Source organism: Trachymyrmex cornetzi, unplaced genomic scaffold (assembly GCF_001594075.2).
Source record: "Trachymyrmex cornetzi isolate Tcor2-1 unplaced genomic scaffold, Tcor1.1 scaffold47, whole genome shotgun sequence".
In the NCBI taxonomy this organism is placed as follows: Eukaryota; Metazoa; Arthropoda; class Insecta; order Hymenoptera; family Formicidae; genus Trachymyrmex; species Trachymyrmex cornetzi.
Window position 1 is genome coordinate 2,156,893 of NW_017299509.1, and position 26,804 is coordinate 2,183,696.

The 26,804-nt window shown below is 33.2% G+C and overlaps 1 protein-coding gene across 1 annotated transcript; it reads right to left on the reverse strand.

The window, feature by feature from the left end:
* Positions 1–26,355, reverse strand: LOC108764981 (Mucin related 11Da). Its single transcript, XM_018513430.1, is given in 19 exon segments — positions 1–47; positions 2,899–2,932; positions 3,111–3,217; positions 3,220–3,263; positions 3,937–4,055; positions 4,057–4,137; positions 9,493–9,551; positions 12,554–12,755; positions 12,934–13,796; positions 14,911–15,043; positions 17,164–17,202; positions 17,205–17,301; positions 22,286–22,382; positions 22,385–22,425; positions 23,425–23,481; positions 23,483–23,537; positions 25,837–25,887; positions 26,167–26,235; positions 26,238–26,355. Coding segments are annotated over 19 exon segments (2,313 nt in total).
* Positions 26,356–26,804: the final 449 nt, after the last annotated feature.

The following is a 26,804-nucleotide window of genomic DNA, read 5'->3' on the forward strand; positions in this document are numbered from 1 at the left end:
TTATTGCGATAAGGCTTCTTTTTCTTGCGCTTTCCTAAGTTCTTTGAAGAAGTTGCAAGAAGAAAAATCATATATATTAGACGGATAGAACAATTATGTTGAACGAATTAGAAATTTAACTGCGGATATAAACCTGAAAATAATTATGTAGAATGCTCAAACTGGATACTAGAAAGTTAACATTTTTTGCATTTTTGTATTTTTGTATTTTTTATTTTTTGTTCAATTTTTTATCCATGACTACACTTTGTACTTTGTGATTTATTTATATTTTAGCTGAAAAAGACTTGAAAGTGTCCCATCGTTATTACGTTTTAAAATAAAATTTATGTTTATTTTTATTTGACATTTTTTGATTGCTTGTCTTGACCCTTTTTTTTCTTTGAGACAATTTAGATGTATGTACAAACATTAACTAAGTATACTCTATGTATATATATATATATATATATATATATGTACACGGAACGATGACGCACGTTGCCGTCATCACGAGATCAGACGCGTATAATTATAAATGTCTCGCACGATATCGAGTGATAAGCGCTGCTCGCTCAAGGCATGGCTCTCTGTATCACGGCCAACCGAAGGACGGAAGTAAATTCGACCGTTACAGAAAAGTACAGGGCACATTGCTGTATAAAGTCGACGCATTCGTAGTGGATGCGTATGCGTGCACATGCGGCATCGTATGCTCTTGTACGCTCCATCATGGACAGGTGAACACCGTGACCACCACGAACCAGTGCCTGTAATGATCATTACTGTTTTGTGATTGCTTCTTGAGATTTTTTCACTTTTAATGTCCGTGAGAAGCAGCTGTTTGGCTATTATTGCTCAGTATTACGCGCTTTGCTCTCTGATTATTCCATGATTACTTCCGAACGTGATACTGTAACGCATGAGCATGCGAAATTGACGTGCTTATTATCCATCGATACAAGGAATATTTTTTATAATAAGGAATATTCACAAGATATAAGATTTGAGAAGTGAGTCTACTTGCCGAGAAATCTGCCCCACAAATCTTTGTAGCGCTCAGATATTAATGCGTAAACCGCGATGCTATCCTCCAGAGTGTAAATCGTTCCTCCTGCTCTCGTTTCGGCGCAGCCGTTGGATCTCTGAGGAAATGCCGACTTCCTCCTCGTTTAAACACGGGAACGTCAATATCCGTGGGGGATTTCGAGTTTCGAGTCCCTCCCGCTCTCCATCGGACTCCCGCTTCCGGTCCTGGTCAAGCAGACCGGAACAAGCGGGGTCCCCGAGTACACCGTGACGTCGGAACATCGTCAAAAATTAGGGAGAAACCGATCTGCAGGGGTTCCATGCCAGGATGTAGCTAATGCCACAACTTTAACTTATACCAAAGACAATTACTGGCTCGATCATTTTTCACGGTTTTATGATCAATCTAATGGACGGCGTGTTCACGATTTTTAGAAATTCTGGACGGTCGTATGTTATCGTTGCAATTGAGCCGTTGCTTTCATTACTTTAATTTAATCCTTTTCAATAAGCTAAAAACTCTGATAGAAGTATTATAAAAAAAATAAAACTCATATATTATATTGTTTTTTTAAGCTAATATTAATTTGATAACAGTGTTCATAAGATTTATAAAGTTTTGGGACAGAAATTTAAGTTTTGTTTTTAAAACTGGAAAATAACGCGTTACTTATAACATTATTATCGTTATAATTTTTTTTTTCAATAATAAATGGAATGATAATGTTATATTTCCTCATTTACGACGTTAATCTAAAAATAGTTAGTTGAAGTATTTTTATATTCTAGCGATAAAAAAATATAAAGTGTAAAATATTTTTTTTTATAGATATTGTTTAATATTTTTTTTATAACTATTTTTACAAATCTTTGAAAGCGCAATTCCATCGAAAACCCGCAATAAAAAAGCGGGTAAAATATGTATTTAATATATAACATTAAATATAATATTAATATATTTACTAATATAATACTGATATCTTATATTAATAAAAATTTTCATTTTTAAGAAATTAAAAATATTGTCACATATACTACTTTTATCGTTATTTTTATCATTACTTTGTACATGTATGAACAGCAGTTCATATATTCTTAAACTGTCATACATATTTCTTCTTTCGTTCTTGCACTTGCATTCTTGTCATAACACCATACATGCTATTATCATTTGCAGGCACGATCGTTACCCCGCAATGGAGGAAAGTGAAGTCGGATGAAAAGATGATCGGCAGCTGACGTTGTCGTCAGGGAGGAAGAAAAAGAGTGAGAAACATCCAACGAAATGAAATGAAGAAACCGCGAAGAATAAGGTAAGAAAATTCGAAACTCTACCCTTTGGTCATTGGTGTGAGCACCTGGCAGCATATGTGCCAAATATAAAAGGACGAACGTCTCCGCGGGCCGGTCTAAATCTCTCTTTCTCTCTTTCTCTCTTCGCAAATTCTCTTCGTGCCCCCGCTTGGAAGACCCCGAAAATTCTGCGGAATCACCGATGCGTCTCGCGTGGCTTTCGTTCAGCGTCGAAATTAACGGGAGCGCACCGCGTGTCGGTCAGCTGTTAACCGTGATTGTTGCCAGCCGCGTATTAACTCTCTTATACGTCAGTTAATGTAATACATGAACACGAAACGGTTTATTGTAAATCTTACGTTAGAATTCTCATCAGTAGTATTTTACAAGTCGACGGATTCAACTTGTAAAATATACTGAAAACTTAAATTAGTAAACTTAAATAAATAATAATAACAATATATATATTATTACTATAATAATAATAATATTAAGTATAATTTATTTTTCTTTAATTAAATTCTTTAATGAATTATAAAAAATTTTAATCCAATTGCACATGATGCATTTTTCCTGCTTAATTGCTTACATTTTAAATTACTAGAATTGAATAACAAAGAACGCAGAATTTCTAAATTTTTACTAAAATGTAAGATATAAGCAATCCGGCAGGAAAAAATGCATCATATGTCGTAGGTTTTACTCAAGGAAAAGCTATAAGATTTTAAAAATAGATTTCTGTCCTCTCTAAAGGTTATACTAAGGTCATCAAACCCACCACTACGGTGAAATTTTATTACGCTAAATACTATAGGTTTATTTACGAAGGGTAATCGTGTAGGAAGCGGTAAGACGAGGGATAGAAGCTGGACAATGGATCTCGTGTTGAGCAACCACCTGTACATACTCGCAGGTATCCGAAAGCGTCTCCGAGGAAACAATGCTGCCTTTTCCACGTGTGCCTGTATCACGAAAATAAACGGAAGCAGTCGCGTGGCTAGCGTGGCTGCTTTTACGCGGAAATTTGATATATTCGGTCAATGTTTCATCATCTGCTCGCCGCAAGATGCCCGTGCGCACGTCGGAGGAGTTCATCCAAAACAAATAATTTTAATATTAGCAGAAACCGCTAAATCTTAGAGAATTTTATTCTTATATACGGCCTCAAGAGGAATCTTCTGAAATCAAGAGGAAAATATGCTAAGCACAATATTCTTACAGTTAGAGTACTTTCGTTTTGCATCTGCAGTAAAAATCTCGCTGTTCCTAATATAATTTACTTGTAAGAGGGCACTTCTCTTTCAGTAAATATATTCCTCTTCATACATGAGGAAAACTGTTAGAATAATCTCCAATACATTTTTCATGAACAGTCCAGTGCATTGGAAGAGGAATACTCTTTCTGTAAAAGTTTCTGATTAGAATATGAGGTTACCGGAAATTTCACTTTATAATTAGATTATCTTTTTTTGGGTGTTATACTTCTTAATCTTTATACGCTATAGAACTGTGTATCTCAATAAAAATAAAATAATATTATATTATATACATACGTAAATTCTCTTTTTAAAATCCGAGAAAATGCGATAGTGGAGCAGTTTGACATTCTTTACGGAAATGAGACGACGTCTGTACATCGTCACGTTTGTCATATTGTACCAGGAATAAATGGCGAATGGGATATGCGCAAACAGCTGCCGTTGGGTTGCAGATGCTCTAAAAATTTTGAAATTCCAGCCACGTCGTAAACACTGGAACGTCGCGATTGGATGCACACGAGGCTGCACTCTTCACGTACAAGAGATCGTCTTTTTCGAGTACTTCGGAATGTGATTTCTTTGATCAAAGAAAACTTATACATATAATTGAATGCATTAATAACGCCTTATTAGCCTTTCATTATTCAAACAGGATACCTTTGCCTTATAAATTCGATAAATGCATGAATGCTTATTTATACACATTATAACATTCAGAACAAATTGTTTCAAAATTTAAAAAACATTGCATTTATCTTTAATTAAAGGATGAAAGAATATTATCAATCTTTATAAATCCTTTACAGGTTACTGAGTTGCTAGTAGCATTGTTTTTAAATTGACAATTAATTAAATTATAAAATTAATTATTATTTCAATTTATGATTATGTTTTAAGTTCGACAAACCAAATCGACGCACAGTCTATAGAACTGATAATTTTATTTGTGTATATATATATATATATATATATATATATGTATATAAAATTAAGTTCAAGACTCGCTTTAACCGAAAGTGGCTTTCTTTTCCTCTCTTACTTGTGTTTAAACACTTGGTCTGTTTCACTCAATATTGTCAATCTTTATTTAATTGTAAATTATTAAATTAAGGAAATAATGAAAAATAAAAAGGAAATAATGAAAACTACTCACATGAGTAGTTACATTAAAAAAGCTATGCTGATAATATATAGTTAACAACATCTTAAACTTGACAGCAAAGTGTCAAATTAGCGGATTCATGTTCTTCAGAATGATTCGTCTTATAAAATTTAGTTGCCGTTTGTTTATCTTTTAATTCTTATTAATTTTATTTAGATTATGTGATATTGATAAATGATCTACAATTGCTAACGTAATGTTACTTTTACAAAGACATTAATAAAATTAAGTTGCTTTTTGTCATGAGCTTACGATTTAATTAACTCGCCTTTTATCGTTTAGATCTGATAAAGACGTATTTTTTCTATCCTTTGTTGCATCCAACCGGCTGATAGCCAGTCTTCGTACACATGAGGTTAAAACGACTGCGAATAATTGAGCCAGTTTACCCACGCGACGCAAAAATCGTGCGTTCATCGGAGCGGAGGAAACATTTAACGCAGGATGTTGCTGTGCACTTTGTGCGTGCAGTTCGCGCTCGTTTATTTTCTCCTCTTGCCGATACGAACCATGTAGGATCGAGTGCTTGTACGATGCAGAAAAGGAAGCGGAAAAATTGCCGGTTGGCAGTTAGCTACTTTTCAGAGCGAGAATGCAGTGACACCGTTCTTCGAGAGAACGACGCTCAAGGTCGACACTGTAATTTCAGTCAATTTAGATCTGCGCGCTACGAGCTGTAATTCGCAGGATTTTTATGGACGTCGGGCTGATAATAACTGATGTTTTCTTACGATGAGTGACGCAAACGTCCTTTCGTTTTTTGTACGTGATAAAAGAGTAGCTAAAGTTACCTTGGAAAATTTTTTTGAGAATTTTTCATATAACTTTTGAGAATTTTTATGTAAATTTCAGAAATTTCCAGAATTTTTGAATAATATTATAATTTGTTAGAAAATCTCTCAGATTTCTTATATAACACTTTTCAGATATGGCAAGAAATTTCATATCTTCTCTGGAATTCTTCATATATGTATACTCTAAAATATTCTTATTGTTAAATTTCTAAGATCAAATAACGTCTAAATTTTTTAATCATTATTATGCTTGAGTCTCATACATAATTATTATAGTCTATAATTGTTTTCAAATCTGTATCTGATCTAATTTTTGTATGCTTCAGTCAAATCGTTCTTTCCATGTAAAAATAATTAGAGGATCAATTCCTATAATTATACCTAAAAGTACCTACATTTTTATATCACTCAGTGACACAGGAAAGATATCTAGGATTTTTAGTAATGGACTTGAATATTACTGGCGATAAAATGTGAAGTTCCAATGCAAGTGCTTTTCGCGTCCCGTTTCTTAATAGACGTGTATGATTATAATTGCGTAGTTTTACGAGTCTCACTTAATTCGAAAAGATATCGCAGGAAGCTTCAGAAAATCTGTGATGGAGAAAGAAAGCAAAAACGTACAGCCGAGATTTCGAACAATGCGGGAGGAAGGCGTGACGGTAAGCTTTACGAATCTCCACCGATCCAGCTGTTCGTACCTACATATTGTACATTTACCGTCGACCTTTCGAAGCCTCCACCTCCACGCGATAGTTCGTTCAGATAGCCTGAATGCCGGTAAAAGACGGCCGACGATCAGTTGCCACCGTTGGAGGGGGTGGAACAGCTGTTTCGTTCAGTGAGAGAAGAACTTGGATCGTGAATATTTAAAGATCCCAATGTCCTATATTGATTCTGCACGCTTCCGACATGTTTTTTGACTGAATAATTTCGGAAAACAAAATACATTTTTTCTCGACGTAATCAAACCAAAAGTTTGCATTAATTATATAAAAAATCGGATTCCATTGGAATAAATTAGTTTTTACATATAATGTGACTCATAACATGGTAAACAAAAGATATTATGGAGCCACGGTTCAATAATGGATAATTTTACTGTGTATCAAAGGTGTAAAACATGTACTTACAGAATTTGATGGACAATTTGATATACCATAGCTGAGAAATTATCCATTGTTAAGCCTTGTATCTGACATCTTTAATTCATCACATTATAACTACATATGTAAAAATTACCCTCATTTCACCCACTTTTCTATAATTAGTGAGAGGTCTTTATCTGGTTTGATTATGCATTCGTGAAAAAATCTGCCATCTTTTGTTCACCACATTATAAGTTACATTATAAGTGTAAATTAACCGTTTCACTGGAATCCAATTTTTCATAATTAGTGGGAGATTCTTTCACGAAAGCATAAGAAGTCTTGCAAAATGGGAAATATGATATATAAATTCACACGAAATTATTTAAGCACTAAACATCCAGCTTGAAACTTCTTTTAAAGCCTTTATCTCTGACTTTTTAATATAAGAAGTTTATCATTTCATTGTTGTTTCAATTTAACAATACAATATTTTTTATTTAATTTTCTATTTATCTTGCAAAAACCATAATAAGATTTTTGTTTATTTTGATGAAATTTTGACTAGTCAGTTTGAGAGACAGATTGATGATTAGTCGAAGATTGTAGATGAAAAAGGAAATCCTGTGAGGAAGCGTAGGCAGGATAGCCAGATGTTGAAGGTAATTAAATCGTAAATAAAAGACATGTTTCTCACGGCAACTTAATGGATTATAAACCTCGTGTGTGTGAAGCATCATTATCTTTAAAAAATTAGAACTTTTTGTTATAAAATGAACGGAAAGATTTAACGAGAGCCTTTGTTTATAAAGGAAACAAATATTAGAATGTGATAACAGACCAGTAATTTGTAATATATTTTTGTATTTTTGCTATTATGTTTTAATTATTTTAATAAAGAAAAAATTTATTTTTAATGTATTTGAAAAACTGAAAGATTCAGTTCCGAAAACTCAACGTTCCGACACGTACCAGATGTCGGGAATAATTAAATCGCTGTCACGTAAGATCCCTGTTCTTCCCATCATTTTGGCGTAACTAAGTTCTCGTATTTCCATGGTCGAAGCAGGAAGAGGAAGGACATATCCCTTCGAGCGAGAAAAAAACTGAGTTGATCCAACGAGGAACCATCTTGTCGTGTGGGCACAAAGTAATTTGATCTTCTGGGCAGTTTTATAGCTTCTATCGATATTAATTATTAAAGTTGTTTTGATGTAGGTTAGAAAGATATTAAAGAACAAAAACAGGTAGACGGAGAAACAGCATTTTATTTTATTAACAATACTTTTAATAAATTTTTATTATACATCATAGTTGAAAAGCAATTAAATGGATGCTTTGTTAGATTTCCAAGAAGATGATAAGTTTCCAAGAAATTATCAATGTATACGTTCATTCTATTTATCGTGAAACCTGCAATATCGTTTGAACTCACAAAGTTTCTTGACTATTGAGAAAATGATATCGTTACCACAATACCACGTGCAAATCTTTCTGCTGCGTCCGATTGTAGGAGCGCGCAATTGCAACGCGTGTGTACTTTAACGATAGGTTTCAAACGGAAAAAAGGGAAACTCAAAATAGCCGTTGTCAGATAGGAGTCTCGCAGACTCCTGGGAACATATAGTTCCCGCCAATTTCTTGACGGGTGCTCGAGGCGGTGTAACGGCCGTTGGTCCGAGATGCCTCGAAAGTGGCAGGTGCAACTCGGGCCAAACTTCATTAAACACAATCCCATCTGCGCCCTCATACTTCCAAGACGTCTCGTGGCCTCCGTAACTTTTTGAGGACGAGAGAAAAAGAGAGGAAGAGAGAAAGAAAGAGAGAAGAGAGAAGAAAGGAGCCTTAGCAACTCCGGAACCTCCGGTTGGCGTATCTGTTCTTCGTCTCTCTTCCTTCTTCTTTTATCTTTGCTCGAGAAACAGGCAGATTGACTTGTCCGACGCAATTGCTCGAAACTACACGCTCTGCGTGACAACAACTGAACCGTGACAGGTGTCTGTTCTCGAGCAACGGAAAAACTACTTAAAAGCTAGGAAAATACATTTATGAGAATACACTAACGAGTCATGTTTCAACATTTTGTATACATATATCGCAGCATAAGTAATTCCCGGTGCCTTTCCCGTTTATCAAAAATAACATTTTATTTAAAGTTAATAATTTTAGTTAAAAAAATGTTTTTATTACAATGCAGGACGAGTTGTTTAACGTATTTCTTCTGTTTTACTTATATTTCAAGATAAAAAAGAGAGGTTACAGGCACGTGGTAATTTCGTATAAAGCAATTTCGGGATTTTTCACTTCTGGCCAAGGTTTTGAAGATGACGAGTGTGCTTTCTTTCTGTATTAATAGAAGTCATTGGGGTTTCTCGGGAAACTGACTGCGAAGCAAGTCAAGTCGCTCTGTCGGTTGAACACAAATTATTTCTCGGAAAGAAGAGAAGCCACGAGCGCGCGTGGCTGATCCTTCTGGCACGCGTGCCTGGTCCTTTAGACCCTTGAGATTTATTGATTTTAGAATGTCTAGTCTCTGCCTACGAAAGGAAGAAGATCGAGATCGGCAGCAGACAGCATTGTTCTCTTTATCATGTATTCGCATCAATTGAGAGTTAGTGGCATGTATAACAATTATGAAGTTATTAATTACACGTATAATATAAAAATACTGGGGCGAAATAAAAATTTCACAGAAAGCACGGAGTATCTAAAAATTTTAAATATTATGTATACATCTGAAAATAATTGTACCGGATTATGGAACTAATTATGTAGAAGCATAATGAGTAATGTTATAAAAAATGTTTTTAACAATTAATTTAATATAAAATTATTTTAGAGGTTTAACAAAATTATTTTTAGATTTGTATCAAGCCAAACTTTTTCACTTTAGCGAAACTGTTTTTTCCCCCTCTGTTAAATCCCTTTAATTCATCTTTTAATTGCACTGGTATTTTTGATAATATATAATTATGATTATAATTAAAGATTACACAAAAAATTATTACCATTTCTTTTAAGTTACATCAAGGTTGTTTTGTTATGTTTTGTGAAACACTGTATTTTTATAGCAATCTATCGTTAGCTAAATATATTGTACAATCGGTGCAATAAAGAAGCGCGCTTGTTATTTCCTTCGAGTTCCCTAGAGATTTCTTATATATTTTCCCTTATAAATCTTTGCGAAATAGACGACACGACACTTTTCACAGCTTACCCTCTGCTCAATGTCGTTAAAGAGGTTCAGTTCAAACGAGGAGCGAGGAATAATAGGCTTTACAGGATCTTTAAATTTTAAAGGGACGCGGAGCCTGAACAGCTGACGCTGTCTAAGATGCTCAGGTATCTTTCCTAACAAATTTGGAATATTTTATAGGAACAAGTTAAGAAAGTTAGAAAATATCAGCTGCAAAAATATGAAAAATTTTACGAGAAATATATTCCATGTTTTATTGTATAATATGTATAAATAATGCTTTTGTCGTCTTTCTTCTTTTCTCTCTAACTCTGTTACTTTTTATAATAATATAAATATTCTTTTTGTCATCATATTATCAGTTTTAAGTGGCTATATTATCGTGCCAATTTAGAACAATTTACTTTTAATATTTTTCATAGTTCTCACGGTAATAATAGAAACGATGTCTCCCGTATGTTTCCCGTGATAGTGGACATTCCTGCTGACCAATTAATAGGGATAATCGTAAATTTCGCTGTAGCATCTGCTGTAAGCGATATGATATCCAGGTGTTAAACGAAGGGTGTGTCTGTAGTGTTTGATATTTTTTCTGCCGGAATCAGTTTGAAATACGATCTTTTTCCGGTACGCGTCGCCGAGCGAGTACATCGTAGGTGACATTCTCGTCGTTAGGTGACTACGTTGAATGCTCACTATGTAAATTCGTAAAATGTTAGAGAACAACACTTTATGTAGACAACATCGCATCAATTTCGCTCCGAGAATTACTGGAATTGAAATCAATATTATGTGAGGAATGTATACTTCGAATCCATCAGCTGATCAACGTTCACACGATTGCACAGATGGTGCTGTAAATGTTACAGTTTATCAAGTAACGAGGTAATCGGGGTGGGCGTAACCGTGACGGATACAGGGGCGATTGAACCCCAAACTATTTGTTAAGTCTAGCTAATTAAAGAACGCTATGTTTCTCAGCGCCATACGCAATCTTTATTGGCACATCTCCCACGAATAGACGATTATCAATTCAATCCATACATTGAGAGAAATTGTTTGATATTTTTTGTGACCATAAATGCACGGTAAAATAATTATAGAGCTTAAGATTAGGAAATAATTCATTATTTGTAACAAAGTTACAATTAGAGTTACTATTTTTCAGTAACTATAACTTAATTTTGTTTCTCTTTTTCTATTTATAACTGTGACTTAATTAAGTTGCACTTTTTGTATCTAATAGTAACTAATTTAATAATTCTTTTACGGTTATTTTATATCACACTTAAACTCATCAACATATAGGTTTTGACCTTCAAAATTAAGTGTTCAGTGAACGGTAAATTAGTAATTATATATTTCTTGTGATTAGAATATATCTTTATCTCTGCCATTAGCAGGTGGTGCGTATAGTTTGAAACATCCTGTATATATGTTTGATATTTTATATTTATTTGAACTATATAAATATAACTATGATTATTAATATTATGTAATAGTAATAATTATAGAAATGGAGCTCCTAACCACAAGAATTTTATTATGCAATTATAGTCACAAATACTAAACATTTTTCTCTCAATGTAGACATTTAAACGATTTCTATTATAAAAATATAGAAAAAAGGAATTTTGGCTTAGGATTCTTATTCCTGTGACAAAAAAGGAAAAATAGAAAAATAAGCATAGTGTTAGTGCATAGATAACAGCACGTTATTAAAATAATAGAAATTTAATAGAAATATTTATTTGTAAATAAAAATAGATGTTTCTCTCTAATATTTTCTATTTGTAAGATGTTCATGTGATATATAATTTGATGTACATGTTACAATGCTACTGACATTGGGATTTCTAAATTCTAAACTATTCGTGGTTTTTAAAATTATTTTCTCTAAAAACTAATGCCTGACAAATCTGAAAATGTTTTTGGAATTATTTTTTTCTTTGTACATACCATAGTGAATATAAGACATAAAGTACAACATTGAGAACAATACCAACAATTATTATACCAATGATTACGATGGTTTTAATAACTGTCTTAGCAATGCAATCAGTCACTGAAACATATATATATTCAGGATATTTAACTAAAAACAATTAATAAAAGCTATTTTTTAATTAATATAATTAATAAAATCGTAAGGTTTACTGTACCTGTTTTTCTGCAATTATTGAAACACTCATTGAAGACAATTAAATAGATATCAGAAATATCAACATTTATCTTGTTCTCGACATTTATTGTAGTGCTTGTTTCGCATATAAATATTCCATCTTTTATCGCAGCGGAGAATAATTGATGCCTAATCGTTGCGTTTCCTATCGTTTTTTTTTCTGTCAAATATCAAGAAAATATTTTTTATTTAAGGCATTTAAATGAAATAATGAGAAAAATACTCAATAATAAGTTAAACTAGATTACTTATGTAAATAACACAAATAAGTAGAGCCAAATATAGTCGAGATTAAATCTTGTTGCCTAATATAAAAATTGGAAAAATGTATTTAATAATTCACAAAGAAACATTATTACCAAGCTTCACTCTCGACTGTATTTCTCGACGTTCCTCTATTTATGTGAGATAAACACTTTTATAATATTTCTAAATGAAAGAGATCAAGATAATAATTAAGTGGTAAACAAGCGTATCATATTATATGATGGTAAACAAGTGTGTCATATTATACATTCCTATACACATTTTTGCAGACTAAAATACAATTCGATATATGAGAAATTATTACCATGCAATTCGACGAAAATGGAATCAAGAAAAAACTTGCTATTATCATGGGAGTAATTAAAAGTAATTTTATTCTTTTTATTGTTGTAGCCTTTAATTGGTTCTTCCCAACTCAAAGTCATATTGGCTGTTTTTCCAAGGCAAATACCTGTCGTTGTTGCATCCGTTGGAACCGTCAACATGGATTCTACCATGGGTAGTATCTAAAAAGCGCAAATATATATTCTGTGACGCAATAAAATAATGATTAGACAGATGTATGTAATTGCTGACGAATCGAGCAATTAAAGAAAAATATAAATTGTTGTAATGAACATTTCCGAAAGGTATAAAAAGCGTGTGATATTTATATTTATAAATTATATTATTATACTTATTTACCTGAAAATCTTTTGTTGTGTATTGCAAATTTACGTGAATCGTCATGTTTGCCAGAACGCATGCCACTCCTGTATCATCTCTAAGGATATAATTAAATATAGGAGTTATTTTTGATGTATTTTCTTCAGTCGTACTTGGGTCGTTTACATTGATATCGGTAGACGTTGTTTTTTCCGTTACATTTGTTTTAGATGTAATTGTCGTTGTACTTGTCGTTTTCGTTGTAACTGGCGGCATGGGTGATGAAAACGTTGATGTAGTATCTGCAGGTAATTGCGGTGAAGGTGTAAGTACTGTTGGATTAGTTACGAATGTCGTTGAAATTATCGGTGTTATATTTTTTGTTGTAGTTATTTCTATAGCATCTGTTGTAGTCGAATACGAAGATGCTGTCGTGGGTGATGAATACGTTACGTTTGATACACATTGCGATGTAGATTGCATTGGCATTGTTGTAGAACGCATGGATGTCGTAGACTGCGTTGAAGGATCTGTGATAATTCCATCTGTAGCATTTGTTGTTGTAGGTATCCAATTTGGAGTCCCAGAAGGAATTGGAGTCGGAATCGGAGTCGGAGGCAGAGTTGGAATCGGAGTTGGAGGCAGAATCGTTATTTTCGTCGTTGTTGAAACACTCGATTCTGTTGTCACACTCGTGTTTCCTGTAAAACCCGGTGTATGGTCTGTTTGCAAAGTAGTTGTTTTTTCTGTAAAATTTTTCGAAGTTGTCATGGACGGTAATGTAGTTGCTATTGTTGTTGGTACTGTCATTGAGCTCGTCGTTGTAGGAACTGTTGTATTATTTCTCTGTACGTTTTGATCCTCAAATATGACATCTTTATTTGTATGGATTATGCATGCAACTGTTAAAACAAATGTTTTATTGATATTTACTAAAATAAATTATCTAATTCAGAGATCCCCAAATTATTGGTCGCGAACTGATTTTTGGTGAATCACGAGAAAATTTAAGAATATTAATTACACATTCCGTTACTTTGTGTACTTGCATGCGCGCGCGTTTTTCTCAACTTTGTACATGTATGTAGTTGGATTTTCAACAATGATAAAAATTAAAGCTAAATTTTGAAATAAATTACAATTATCAAAGTCCTTGTGTCCAAAAATAACTCACGTCAATGTAGATGTTAAAGCTGTTATCAACAGAAATAGGAAACAAGGACATGCCTCATACATATCTCATTATGTATCTTAGAAATAGAATTATAAAATCGTATTTGATAAAAAATACAAATTAACAAATAGGAACATTATAAAGGTATAAATGAAGTGGTATAATTAAATAATTAATTTATCTATCCCTCGCTTCTTCATATTCGCTAAAATTAAATGAAATGCAAATATTTGTCACATTAAAAAGCGCAATCTGTACAAATTTGGGGAACTCTGATTTCCTTCTATAACCCTCTAATTGACATAGAAATGGAAATTCTATGTAGAAAATAGAAATATAAAAACAAGAATACAAAATAAATTTTTATGATTGGAGTTATATAATTTTAATGCATAAAACTATTTTTTTTAAGAATATACAATTAAAGAAAAAATATATTTGTTTTTTATAAAGAAGCTTTTTCTTGTTTAATTATACTAGACTTAATTCTACATTAAAAAAATTTTTATATAAATTTATATTAAGGTCATGAAATTGGCTCCGTTAAATGGAAATTATTATTCTTAACCTAATTGATATTAGCGAATCAAGTGAACTTTTTTTAATTACGCGCCAAACATTGTAAAAAATTATTTATAAAAAATATTTTTTAGTTACATTTTAAGTTACATCTTATTTCTAAGATTTTGACCTTTAAATAGAAAAAATCGTTCAATTACATTCGCTATTAGCAAAAACAAATTAATGTAAAGTTTTTGTCAGATATACTGGACTCGGCGAATACAGTTAAGGAAATTTTGAAGTAAATACGAATTATGGTAAAAAAAATGGAGTTACCTAACTGTAGATCAATACAATTTCAATTGCGACTAACCAGATCACTATACCGATCGTTATTGCCTTTGATGATTGTTTCATGTTTTCTTTTATTTTCAATACTTTTCGAGTTGAGAATACATCAGCATACACGCATCACTATATTATTAAATTAATTAAAATAACAGCATTTGATGAGAAATAAAATACGAAAAAGTTCTTAAAAAGAGCAACTGTTTAAATTAGATGTTTTATCGAAATTTGCTGAAATGAAATGTCTAAGAAATTCGCAAAGTATGGGTCGGAAGATTTTTGGTAAAAAAATCGCGAAAAAATTTAACATTATTAATTACACTTCGTTATTTCGCGTACAAACTTGCGTGCACGCGTTTTTTTCGACTTTGTACAGGTATAGAGTTGGAGTTTCAACGCTGGTAAAAATTAAAATAAAATTTCGAAATAAATACACAAAGGCGCAACTGTCACAAAAGAGAATATCAGTCCACTTGTTTCCTAAAAGAATAAAATTATCGCTCGTGCGACAAGGGTTAATATAGATAATAAAATATCCCTGCCCCCGACAATACTGGAATTTCGGTTGGTCTTATCATTTCGTGTTTGGCCAGACGGTCCGATAAAGATATCTCTAACCCTTTTCTCGGAACCAATCGATATGACGCGTCGTACTCTATAAGTATCGCAATTAGGCTCTCGATGATAATTTATAAAAATTTCTGCTCTTTATTAATTTCCTTCAAATTTCTCGATTCTGGGTCTATAAGGTATAATCTTGACTTTGATAAATTTAAAATAATTCGGAAATAAGCTTCTCGTTTAACTGCAGTCACATGCAATCAATATTAAAAAATGGATGTTATATTTTCAAATCGACATTATATATTATTACAGCGCATAATTTTATTGATACATTATTCAATTTAATAAATGTAACAAACACACTGTAACAATTAACAAATCACGCACGAATGCACCCCTTTCCGCTGTATATTGCCTACACCACCACACATTATTGTCTGGCTTTTCGTTTCCGTCGTATTATTATCTTCTTTGTTGGCGACTCATGCTGTGCTGCAATCGAGGCCAGCGAAACAAACCCGGTCTCCTTTTACCCTCCTATGCAAGCCACCCCTTTTCTAATTTCGTTGATTCGCGAGTGGTTGCGGTTACAACTATATCTCAACATGCAGCACGTGATGGTGGAAAAAGGCAGCGAGTATTGTCATGACGAAAAATCGCGCTCAACGTGGTCATGCGACACATCCGGTGGTCATTAATCACGCATTAAGCCCGTACCAATCATTGATCCCTCTTACTAATGAAATGCCATTATTCTTTCAGCTGTCTAATTCAAGGCTCGCCTGGATATTTCGTCTGTCAATTTCCTACATCGCCGAAACTACATTGCGTTCGATTTTGCTGTATTGTGTTTTCGTTTGTTGGAAAAATATTTTTTTACAACGATCTCTCCTTGTCGTAAATTTAGATGTCGACACGGATAAACGATACAGCTTAACGTTAAAAAAATTCCAAAAAACGGTATACGACGTTTCGAGTTTCGAAGCATCTGCTCGGTCACGAAACCCTACGGTCTTTATCAAGCGATCTTTGCCTAACGAAATCATTGGGCAATTCCCTTTTTTCTCTGGTTAGACTGCGCTGAGCTGACGCGCTATCGTGATTAAGCTTCTTTAAGGATCTATTCAAGCCGTCTAATTTATCGAAAATATACACCGAGGTGATGCAAACACCGAAGCGGAGTATCGTAGACGCGTTAGACGGGAACATCTGCTGTGCTACGAAACCCTTCGACGTTTATATCAGTCGATCGTCATGTGGAAATTGTTAAAAATAACGTCAAGAGGCGGCCAGGCGCCCCCGCGGTGACACAACGTTCAGATTTCGATAGATCAAGTCGGAGATCGATTTTGTTCAATCGGCCATCTGCCGCGTCGAAGGGTTGTTTGTGCCAACCCCTTTCTTGGATCTCTTTGGACCTTTACGTGCGAGTGGTTATCCACAATACGCGACGGAAGGTGCACCAACAATACAAATAATTGATTATTTCGATTGCTTCACGAATATTCTGCGAATAATGCCAATTGTAACACTCATTTAAAGTCATTATTATAATCTTTTGTACAATTCCAAATAATCTTAGAAATCTACGATTAGGCCATTTTCATATGCGGTATTTTATAATTGAGCCAAAGTGTTTAGCATAATTTATGTAAATACGAACAGAACAAAGAAATTCTCACTAAAACTTGTATTGACGTTTTCACCCCCTCGAGAGAGAGAGTTTCCCATAGAGGCACCCCCAACGATAAATAATGCATGTCGATTTGCTCCGCTTCGTGGCAGTTTTACGCGGAGTGTGTGACTGCGAGACGAGACAACTGGACAAAGAAAGAATTTACATAAATTCCACTTTTATGTTTCCTCGTCCTAATTCGATCGGCATTTTTCGAAATTGGCGCCATTAACGAATAAATGTTTCGAACTGTTTTTACAAGAAAAAAATTGATATTGAGAAGGAAACTATATAATCTTTGTAATCTTTGGAAGAGTTTGTGAACAAATAATACGTGTAAAGGACTTATTTCATTAGTACTTTCGCATTCAAGTATCCGGATATTCACAATACACAAAAAAGTGCATATTGCATTTAAATATTAATCACTTGTTTCAAGTATGTCAAAAGATAGATAATTTATAACAATACGCTTTCTTCGGTCGTTTAAGAAGTCACTGTCTCACACAAGGCGTCAGAGTGCGTGTTAATTCGACACGCATCGCGGAGTGGCCAATTTTTATTCGACGCAGCATAATTTCGTGGGCATTAACTCGCACGTTAACTCAATTTCGCCACCCTTCCGTGATCGCGTTGGCTCGTCGCAGATTAACGTATACGGTCTGAGAACCGATACGCAGAATGCGTATTGTGCGAAAATTTCGCGAGGGACACCTGCAAAGACGGACCTACGCGAACGGAGAGTCTACGGTTCCACGCGTAAAATTTATGTTGCGTGAAGCAACCGTCATCGCAGAAGAGCATTTTTTACCTCCGTGAGAAACGGTTGCGACGCAACGGCGATCGTCCGTAACACGTCGAAGTGTAAAAAGTTTTACGAGGTAATTGTAATATCCGTAAATAACACGAAAGTATGCCAACGAATGCGCTTGCAACGAACTTTAAGAAACGGGTGTGTAATGTCTATTGCTAAAAATTAACCCTTTACTCGTAACTTGGTACGGCGATTAATAATATCGTTGAATCAGAGTGGATGAGATTGACGAAAAATGAAATATGTTTCTGTTTAATTAATTTAATAATATTTTTTATGTATCTACATACAGATCAGAAAATAATTTTGTTAAACTATCAAAATAATTATGTAGGATGCTTAAGTTTGTTGAATATCGAACTTTTCTGCAGCATTATTCATTAAGCTTGAATTTTCTATATTATTTTAAGTTTTCTAATTATCTTGACTTAACAAAATTATTTTCAGATCTGTATCTAAATTTGTTGATAATTCAACAATCGTTTTTTCTGTGCATTTATTCGCGAATTCGCTGCTTTATTATGTATTGCCGAGCAATTTATAATCATTATATGTTTCACAATCCCACATATGATGTCATTCACCACTTTCTGATACTTTCTACCACTGAATGAAAGTGCATCGGCGGCTTTTTTATTCCGGGACAAGCAGCAGCCGACGCTTATTATGTATTTCATAAATATTAAAATTTCCGTTAACACGTTTGCAGGAAATGGTCGACCCACAGAATCCTTTGAAGGTAATTTCCTTTCGAAAGCACCGACTTCCGGATTAAGAGTTCATCGCGACAAAATCGAAATCGAAGGGGTTGGGAAGACTGCGGAGAAACGGATGGTACACATTTCCTGCTCTTCAGTAGGGCTTCCCATAAACGCATTAATTATGACATTAATGAAACGTATTATTGAGTAACCAATCTTTATATATGTATAAGAAAAAACCCTAAAAGTATCAAAAATAAAAATTGCAAGATAACCTGGACCTTAAGATTTTGATTTATTGGTAAAGAGCGTATTTTTTATAATGTTATCTTACACTTACTTTAATTATTATTATCTTTCAGCAATTGCAATTTATTATATTACTTAATTGTTTTGCCTAATTTATAATTATCAAAATGATTGTACATTTCGTCTGTTTTCTCCATGATAATATTTTATCTTTCTCTTGGTAGGATCGATTTAATTTATCATATTCAGAGAAATGACAATGACCATGATAACGTATCAATTGACCTTCGTAGTAAAACGAGGATAATAGTAAATTTTATCAAATGCTTGTACCCTGATTGATTATACAAATTTTATTCAACGAGCCTTGTTTCATTTGCAGCGTATAAAAAATTACCCATTTAATGGAACCGTTATAAGCTGATTTATCGTTTTAATAAAAAAAAAAAATCTTACAAATTTATATTATTAAATTTAATCCTAAATAATTATTCTTAATTGCCTGTGAAAGATATTTAAAAAAGAAGAAAATTTTCGAAAACTCACTTTATATTAAATTAAGTTTCTATATTGATCAAACACACACGCTAGCTGAAATTGTTTCTATTCAATGAGATCGGATATTCTTTTTTCCGAAACATATGCGCTGTATATCAACTTTCGAAACATAAGAACAGAGCGTAATCGCCGTTTAAGGTCTTCTTTACGTAACCATGACCCATTACTTCCATGCTGGGGGCACGTGAACCATATGGTTCGCGTGATCGATCATGCACGCGTTGACGATCAAACTATCAAGTTCGCGAAACTTAAACTTTGCACGCGCGAGCAGTTCCTCGCTATACTTGAATGGCTTCGTAGGGAACAAATTGTATGCGTTACGCTTTCTAAGCGTTTTTAGCTTTACATTGTTTAAGTTAAATTAAGTTTCACAAAAATATTAACTGAATCTAGATACACTTTATATTTGAAAATAAAATTAATTACGTATTTGTTTTTTTAATTGCAGTACAATAATTTTTAAAAAATTATTAGCAATCAAAATAAAAATGCTCCTTTTTTATTAAATTCACAATAGTTTAATAACAAATAATTCAGTAACAGTTTTTTTAGGCATCTGATAAAGCCACAAAGTGAAAGGAAAACTTTCCACTTTATTTAGTTCGTAGTTTGCTATATGTAAAAATTATCAAACTCACAAAAATTCAAAAGTCATAGTAATCTTTCGAAAATAGAGGTTTTAAGCTTTAAAACTTCTCCCTTTCTTTTAATTTAAATTTTGTTCGTTTTAAAGAAATTATAGCTGCTTAAATTTTGAAATTTGCTTCAAAAAGTAGCTTCCAAAAATTGACAAATTGTATACAAAATATCGGGTCGAAACAAAAATTTATAGCGTCATGAATTTTTTCTGACTCGATATTTTGTACACGATTTGTCAATTCCTGGAAGCTACTTATTAATTTCGTTTGCATTTATTTCTGAAAACTGTGACTTAAGCGAGAGATAGAAAGAGAGAAAGAGAGAAAAAATATTTATACAAGTTTCAATTAATGAAAGAATCATACACTAATTGCATTTTCACACAATTTGATTGTACAATAAGCACTGGTATATTTTATCAAAGAAATACAAGAGGGAACGAGTACGCGGTAAATCAATTAGTGCGTCAATTAGTACTCAATTATAAGATCAATTTGTGAAAATTAAATTAACTTATGGCGCTAGAGTAAAGCGAAAATTACCGTTTTGATCGCAAACTCGGAAACAAGATGCAATTTTTCGCTTCGTGAAAAATTGCATTAAACTGCAGTTTAATTTGCGAAATTGTTCGAGGTGTACGAGCATTGTTCATTGTGTGACAAGCTGCACCTGCGGTTTTACGATTGTAAAAGCGGAAGAACTCCCCCACGTGCATGCTTCACCTGTGCTTTTCTACTCTCAGACGTGCGCAGAGTGCGATAAAAGGACAATGGATGTATGTCAGAAACGACATTTATCTGCATAAAGATCGATGCTCTAATGTGTAAATGTAGTCTCATTTAAAGTATCTTTATAACGTGTCAATTAAATATATAATTATATTACTTTCAATTTATGTTAGAGAATTGTGATAACAGGGAAGTCATAACTATCTATGGAAAATAAAGTATAACTTGAATAATATTATTTTTGATAGATTTAATTGGAACGAACTTTTTGTCGAAAAATATTATTCTTCGGCCGAGATAATATTTTGCACAATGAAATTATTTATAAATTTTAGGATATTTATTGGAATATCAAAATCAATGCCTACGAACATCAATATAATTAAATTGTTTGTCAATTTAATTTGTGATATTACTACTCAAGTTCTATTAGAATTGCGTTTCAAGACTGAAAATAAATTCGGCGCGCAGTTTGAGGGATTGGAGACGTAGTATAAACATTCACACATAATTATTTCAGCACTAAAGATTCCGCTTGATGTTTATATATTTCTAACAATATTATAAATTTTAATATTAAAAAGTTTCAAAATTTTTTATCAACTGCATATTTATGTTTTATCAACATAAGATAAAACGTCACGCAATCTTGATACCACTGCAGTATCATCTTTTGATAATATTGAAATCTTCTTCAATTATGTTCCTTTGATAAAGATTGTTCTAACTTTTTCGAGCAAGTTTAATATCATACTCAAGATGTCACTACAATACTGTTTTGCTGAATGACACCATACTGCATTATATGTACATACATACATACATTGCGCGTGTGTATATTACATACACATGCACACACACACCATAGTAAGCCCTACAGGAAAAAGACTATCTTACTGATTCTCAGTCATTTTTACAATTAGTCAACTCACGAACCCGAGTTCAATGAACTGCAAATATATTCATACATATATTTACATATGATATACATCCACATATCACGTTTTAGCAAATAATAATGCTATAAACATTTGAGGAAAAAAATAAAAACAATTTATAATTTACTAAATAAAAAAATAAAAATTATGAGAATAATATTTACTTACTTGATATAAATTGAATGGAGGATAGCGAATATTCCAGCTCATTTTTATTCTTTTAAAAAATAGACAGAGAGATATAATGTTTCATATTTATATATTGTAAAATAAATTTTATTTATAGAAGCTCTAGATTTTATTTTCACGTTAATGAAAAATAATAACTTGTTGTATAATAATGAAAATCATGATTCGCGTATATTGAGACTTCCATTTGAATTGCTGATGACATATCGTCTAGAATCGATTTTAATATTAACGCTACGTAATTCGATTGTCACTCGTTAATTGTTCAATTCACGAGACAATAGAAAGTCGTACGGTCCAATTGCATTACCTGACACTAATCAATATTTTCGACACGATATCATCTTGAAAGTTTCCTTGGCTGGGTGAAAGTTGTCGTTTTATACAACAAGAAAGATAGGAGTTCAAGAAAAAAAAGCTATAGTTTTATATGTCAAATATTTTTGTATTCTAAAATCAATATCATATAACAATATTACATATGTTCTCTGTAATTAATATTATTACAGATGTGACTTTATAATTAAAAATAATAATATACAATTAGGACTTTTCAAAAAAGGCGAATATAATAATACAAATATAGAAAAATATAAATGAAAATCAAGCGTGGTAATTGGAGCACATTTAATTCTTTATTATGTTACTTTTAAATTATTTCAGAATCCAACAAACGTTTTTGACTTTATTCCAAGTCATTAAATTTAATATTTAAAAAAGTATAAAAATAATCGTGGATATGTTCGCAAGCTACAAATTGGAAGAAAATGGATATATCTCTCACACTCTAGGGAATGTTCGGATTTCCATCCTGGTGTTCCCTAGATGTCATGTACCATATATCCTTGTTTAAGGTTTTACGATCTCCTACAGCACGAAATATTACAGCAATATTGCAGTAATATTACCGTTATTTGCATCAATCAACGTATTTAAACATTTATTACACATATTTCCGAAATAATGAAAAGATTTAAACCCTTTCGAACAAATATTTTCCTCTCATTTTTTCGTATATTACCAAAAATAATGAAAATAATTTAGGTAGAAAATAACGGTAAATAATCATCCTGTATAATTAAAATTCGATGGAAAATATTGTTTTACGTAAATCGACAACCAAGCGTTCTTTACACGCGATCGCTAAAGAGTTGATCGATATAAAAAAGGAAAAGGTGATTTGAAAGTCGCAAAACATACTTGCGAGGAAAGATAAAATGACTTCCCGTTTTACGAAGCGCGAAAACCGCGATAATCGTAAACGCAAAAAGTATGATATAATTGTGCTGTGAAGAGGTATTATTAGAAAGAAATGAGAACGAGATGGACTAAATTCGACTATCGCTAATAAAATTATATGCTCCGAGTGTTAGTAAATAAGCTGATTAGATCTATACATATCTATATAGCGAAACCTTACGTTGGCATTGATTTGAGAGACAGACCTACAGGGACGGCCCTATTATTGCATAAACCCCATTGAGATTTTCATTTCCGGAAAGGTTAATCAATATTTTCAAAACTTTTTTTGTTATCTTCCGTTGGATCAATGATTCGCTTCCCTGCTCAACAAATCAAAAAAATTCTTTTTTTCCACATCTTGAATAAAATCGATTCGAAACGTTGTAATTTATTTTGAATACGTAATTCCTATGTATAAGCTTATAATTATGTTCTCAACTATAACGTGGCGTGATGCACTTCTGCTCGCTTTTCCTCACGTATGCACCGCACATGCGTTGATGACGCACTAACGGATAACAGAAATACAATCCGGTCGAGAGGAGGTGATGGAGTGACGGCACGGAGGCGAAATAGTCTCGAGAGGACAGACACGTGTGATCACACGAGTGGAAGCGATAAAAGGAATGATAAGGCGAGTTTATACCGGTCGAGGCTAAGGAGCAAAATTTAGACTAGCAAATACAATGACGGAAAAGAGCATTGAGACAACAAATATAAAAATAAAAATATAATATAAACGTAATATAAAAAAAATAGAATAAATACTATATTATAAATAAAATAAATTTATACTGAGATTGCATTTTATAAATATAATACAAACACATAATATAAAGATGAGGAGAGACGTTTGACTAATACATTTTGATTCGTCCATTTTATACAATTAAAATTTGGAATAATTGACGAATTAAATATATATAATAAATGTTTTGTTCATATCCGCTTTCCTTTCTCGTGCGGCGTCGATCTTCTTGTTGATTTCTTTATCGCATGGTTGGAATCGCAATTTGCCGAGTGCGGAAAAAATACTTCTCTCCTTTATCCTTTCTAATTCCATCTTTCTCGTGATTTTTCACTGCGCGTTAGACTCTTTCGCGAAGCTCTTTTCTCGGTGAACGGTCCAGGGCCGTTCGAGAAGTAAACCTTCGAGCAAAACAACTTTCAGAGCCCGCAGTAATGTACTTTCACATTTGCGAGACCAAGGCATTGAATCGCTGGAAACTCGTTTCATATTATATGAGAAAGGGAAAGAGGGTGAAAGAGCGGGGGAGAGAAGAGAGAGAGGAAGAGAGAAGGGAAGAGAAAGGAGAGATGAGGACAAACAGGATGAACATCGAGAGAAAGAGAAAGAGTGAAGAAAGAAGGTATAAACAAAGAAGGAAAGATCGATTTGATTGTGTTTTTCGTGTATCAACGGTTCATACTCATAGATTTCCCACTGAGAATATCGTAGAAAACAAATCGTCTCGAATATCGCACCATTTTCAGCGTCTATGAACGATAAATAGTTGCTTCTTTCGAATCGAGGATTTACCAGATTTACAAGCGAAATTGCGCAATTTTATTTGCATTGGTCTTCTTCAGCTGATATACCTACATTCCTAACCGAACTTTAGAAACGAGACCACCGTTAAACGCGAACACTGCGATATTCACAGTCAGATCTTATATTTAAGACCGTCTTGAATACAGTCTTACGATGTCATAATCCAATCAGGGAACCGTATTAGCATCTTAAGACATTACTTAAGAAAACCTCAAAATAAGAACGGTCTGTACATGAATACTGTCCTTAGACAACGATTTGTACATTCAACTGTGTCTTTCCGTAGGGCACCAGGTGCGATGGTCTGGTGACATGCGGAAAATTTTAGCGTGCAGTTCACGGCATCGCCGCATCGCACCGCGTAATTACTGCAGTCCGAACGAAATTGTTTTGTGATTGAAAGTAGCGAGGCGGACGCGCGCCGATGAGTTTGTGGGCTAACTTCGACGATGAAGAAAGAGAGGGGGAGAGAGAGAGAGAGAGAGAGAGAGAGAGAGAGAGAGAGAGAGAGACATGAATTTAGCGTAAGGCGCTCCTTTTTTCCAACTGAAAGGAACTCGTGTTACATTGTAACTTATATCCCAACAGCTGCGTAAATAATTGTTCCTATTCGACTATTTATCCTTCGTCTCGATAAGTCTAACTGTATAAGTAAAATCTTTGCGTGTTTTCTGACATGCATTTGGAACGGTTAAATATATCGCTTTTGTAAACATATTGACTTAGTGAAGCTTTTTGCGCGACTGAATCTTATGATAAAAGATAAAATACAGACGTGAGATAGCGATATCTCTGAAGACGCGATTAAAAATGTATCATATTCCATTTTCACAAACCTGTTTATATTTATGTTTTAAAGAAACTATACATATACAAAATTTGCGGTTTATATGTATAACATTCTATTTCTATTGATCTTCTATTTTTATTTATTTTTATAGTTTACTTATTTTATTCGTTATTATTTTTTATTGTTGTAATGAGAGGCGTGCCTTAGCAAGTATGCAACATGTGCATAGCACGCCGACGACCAAGATTAGAGGGAGTCGAAATTTACTGAATTTGACTTGAATCTAGGCTATTCGCAGCTTCCCGAATGTTAATAGCGTCTTCATAAACTAATTTAAAAAATAATGATAAAACTTTCCATTTTTTGCACAAGTGAAATATTTAATATGAAATATTTAATATGATTTAGGCAAATTAAGTTTCATTGCGATGTAGAGATTGCAATAAAACTTTATATCATCTTGAAGTACTTAAAGAATACTTGAAAATATATGCAAAATATATATCGAAATATTTTGATCACCGATTTTGAAAATGCGATTTCGAGAAAAAAGTGTTTAAAATTTCAAGACAGCCATACAATTAAATAAATGTTCATTTGTTAACTTACATAGAGTCATCTATTACAGGTCCATATAATGGACTTTCTGACGAGGTTGTAGTCTCCGAAACATCTATTTGATGCTGCCGACGAAGCATTCTTTCTTCTCGGATACCTCGCAGCGTGCGGTAGTCGGTCGTTTCAATGCGGACTGCATCCTCTGTCGCCACATATCGGTGGGCATTTGTACCTTCATGGACTCAAATATTTGTAACAATACCGTGGGAACCTTCGTTAAACATTGCGGGCGAAGATACGTGCAGCAGGTTCGATAGTTTTTAATCCACTTTAATCGGAATAATTTTTGGATTGATTTTCCATATCAGCTGATTATAAATTTCGTTGCTATTTTGACTTTTCGTATTCATTAATACAAGTATATATCTTCATATATAATACTCATAAATGATGACTCACAAAAAGTTCGAAAGAGACTATCTTTGTCCCGCGTGCAATTGTCACTTGCGAAGCGTATACTTGAACGCTCATAACTTCGTCAATTTTATAAAAACATTAACTTACCCAACTACGGTAATATTTTTGCATGTAACAGATATTTGCTTATCAATGATTCTTAAAAATTCGTAAAAAATAAAATCCTATGGTGAAACTTTCAAATTCACGAAAAATTCTATTACATTAGTT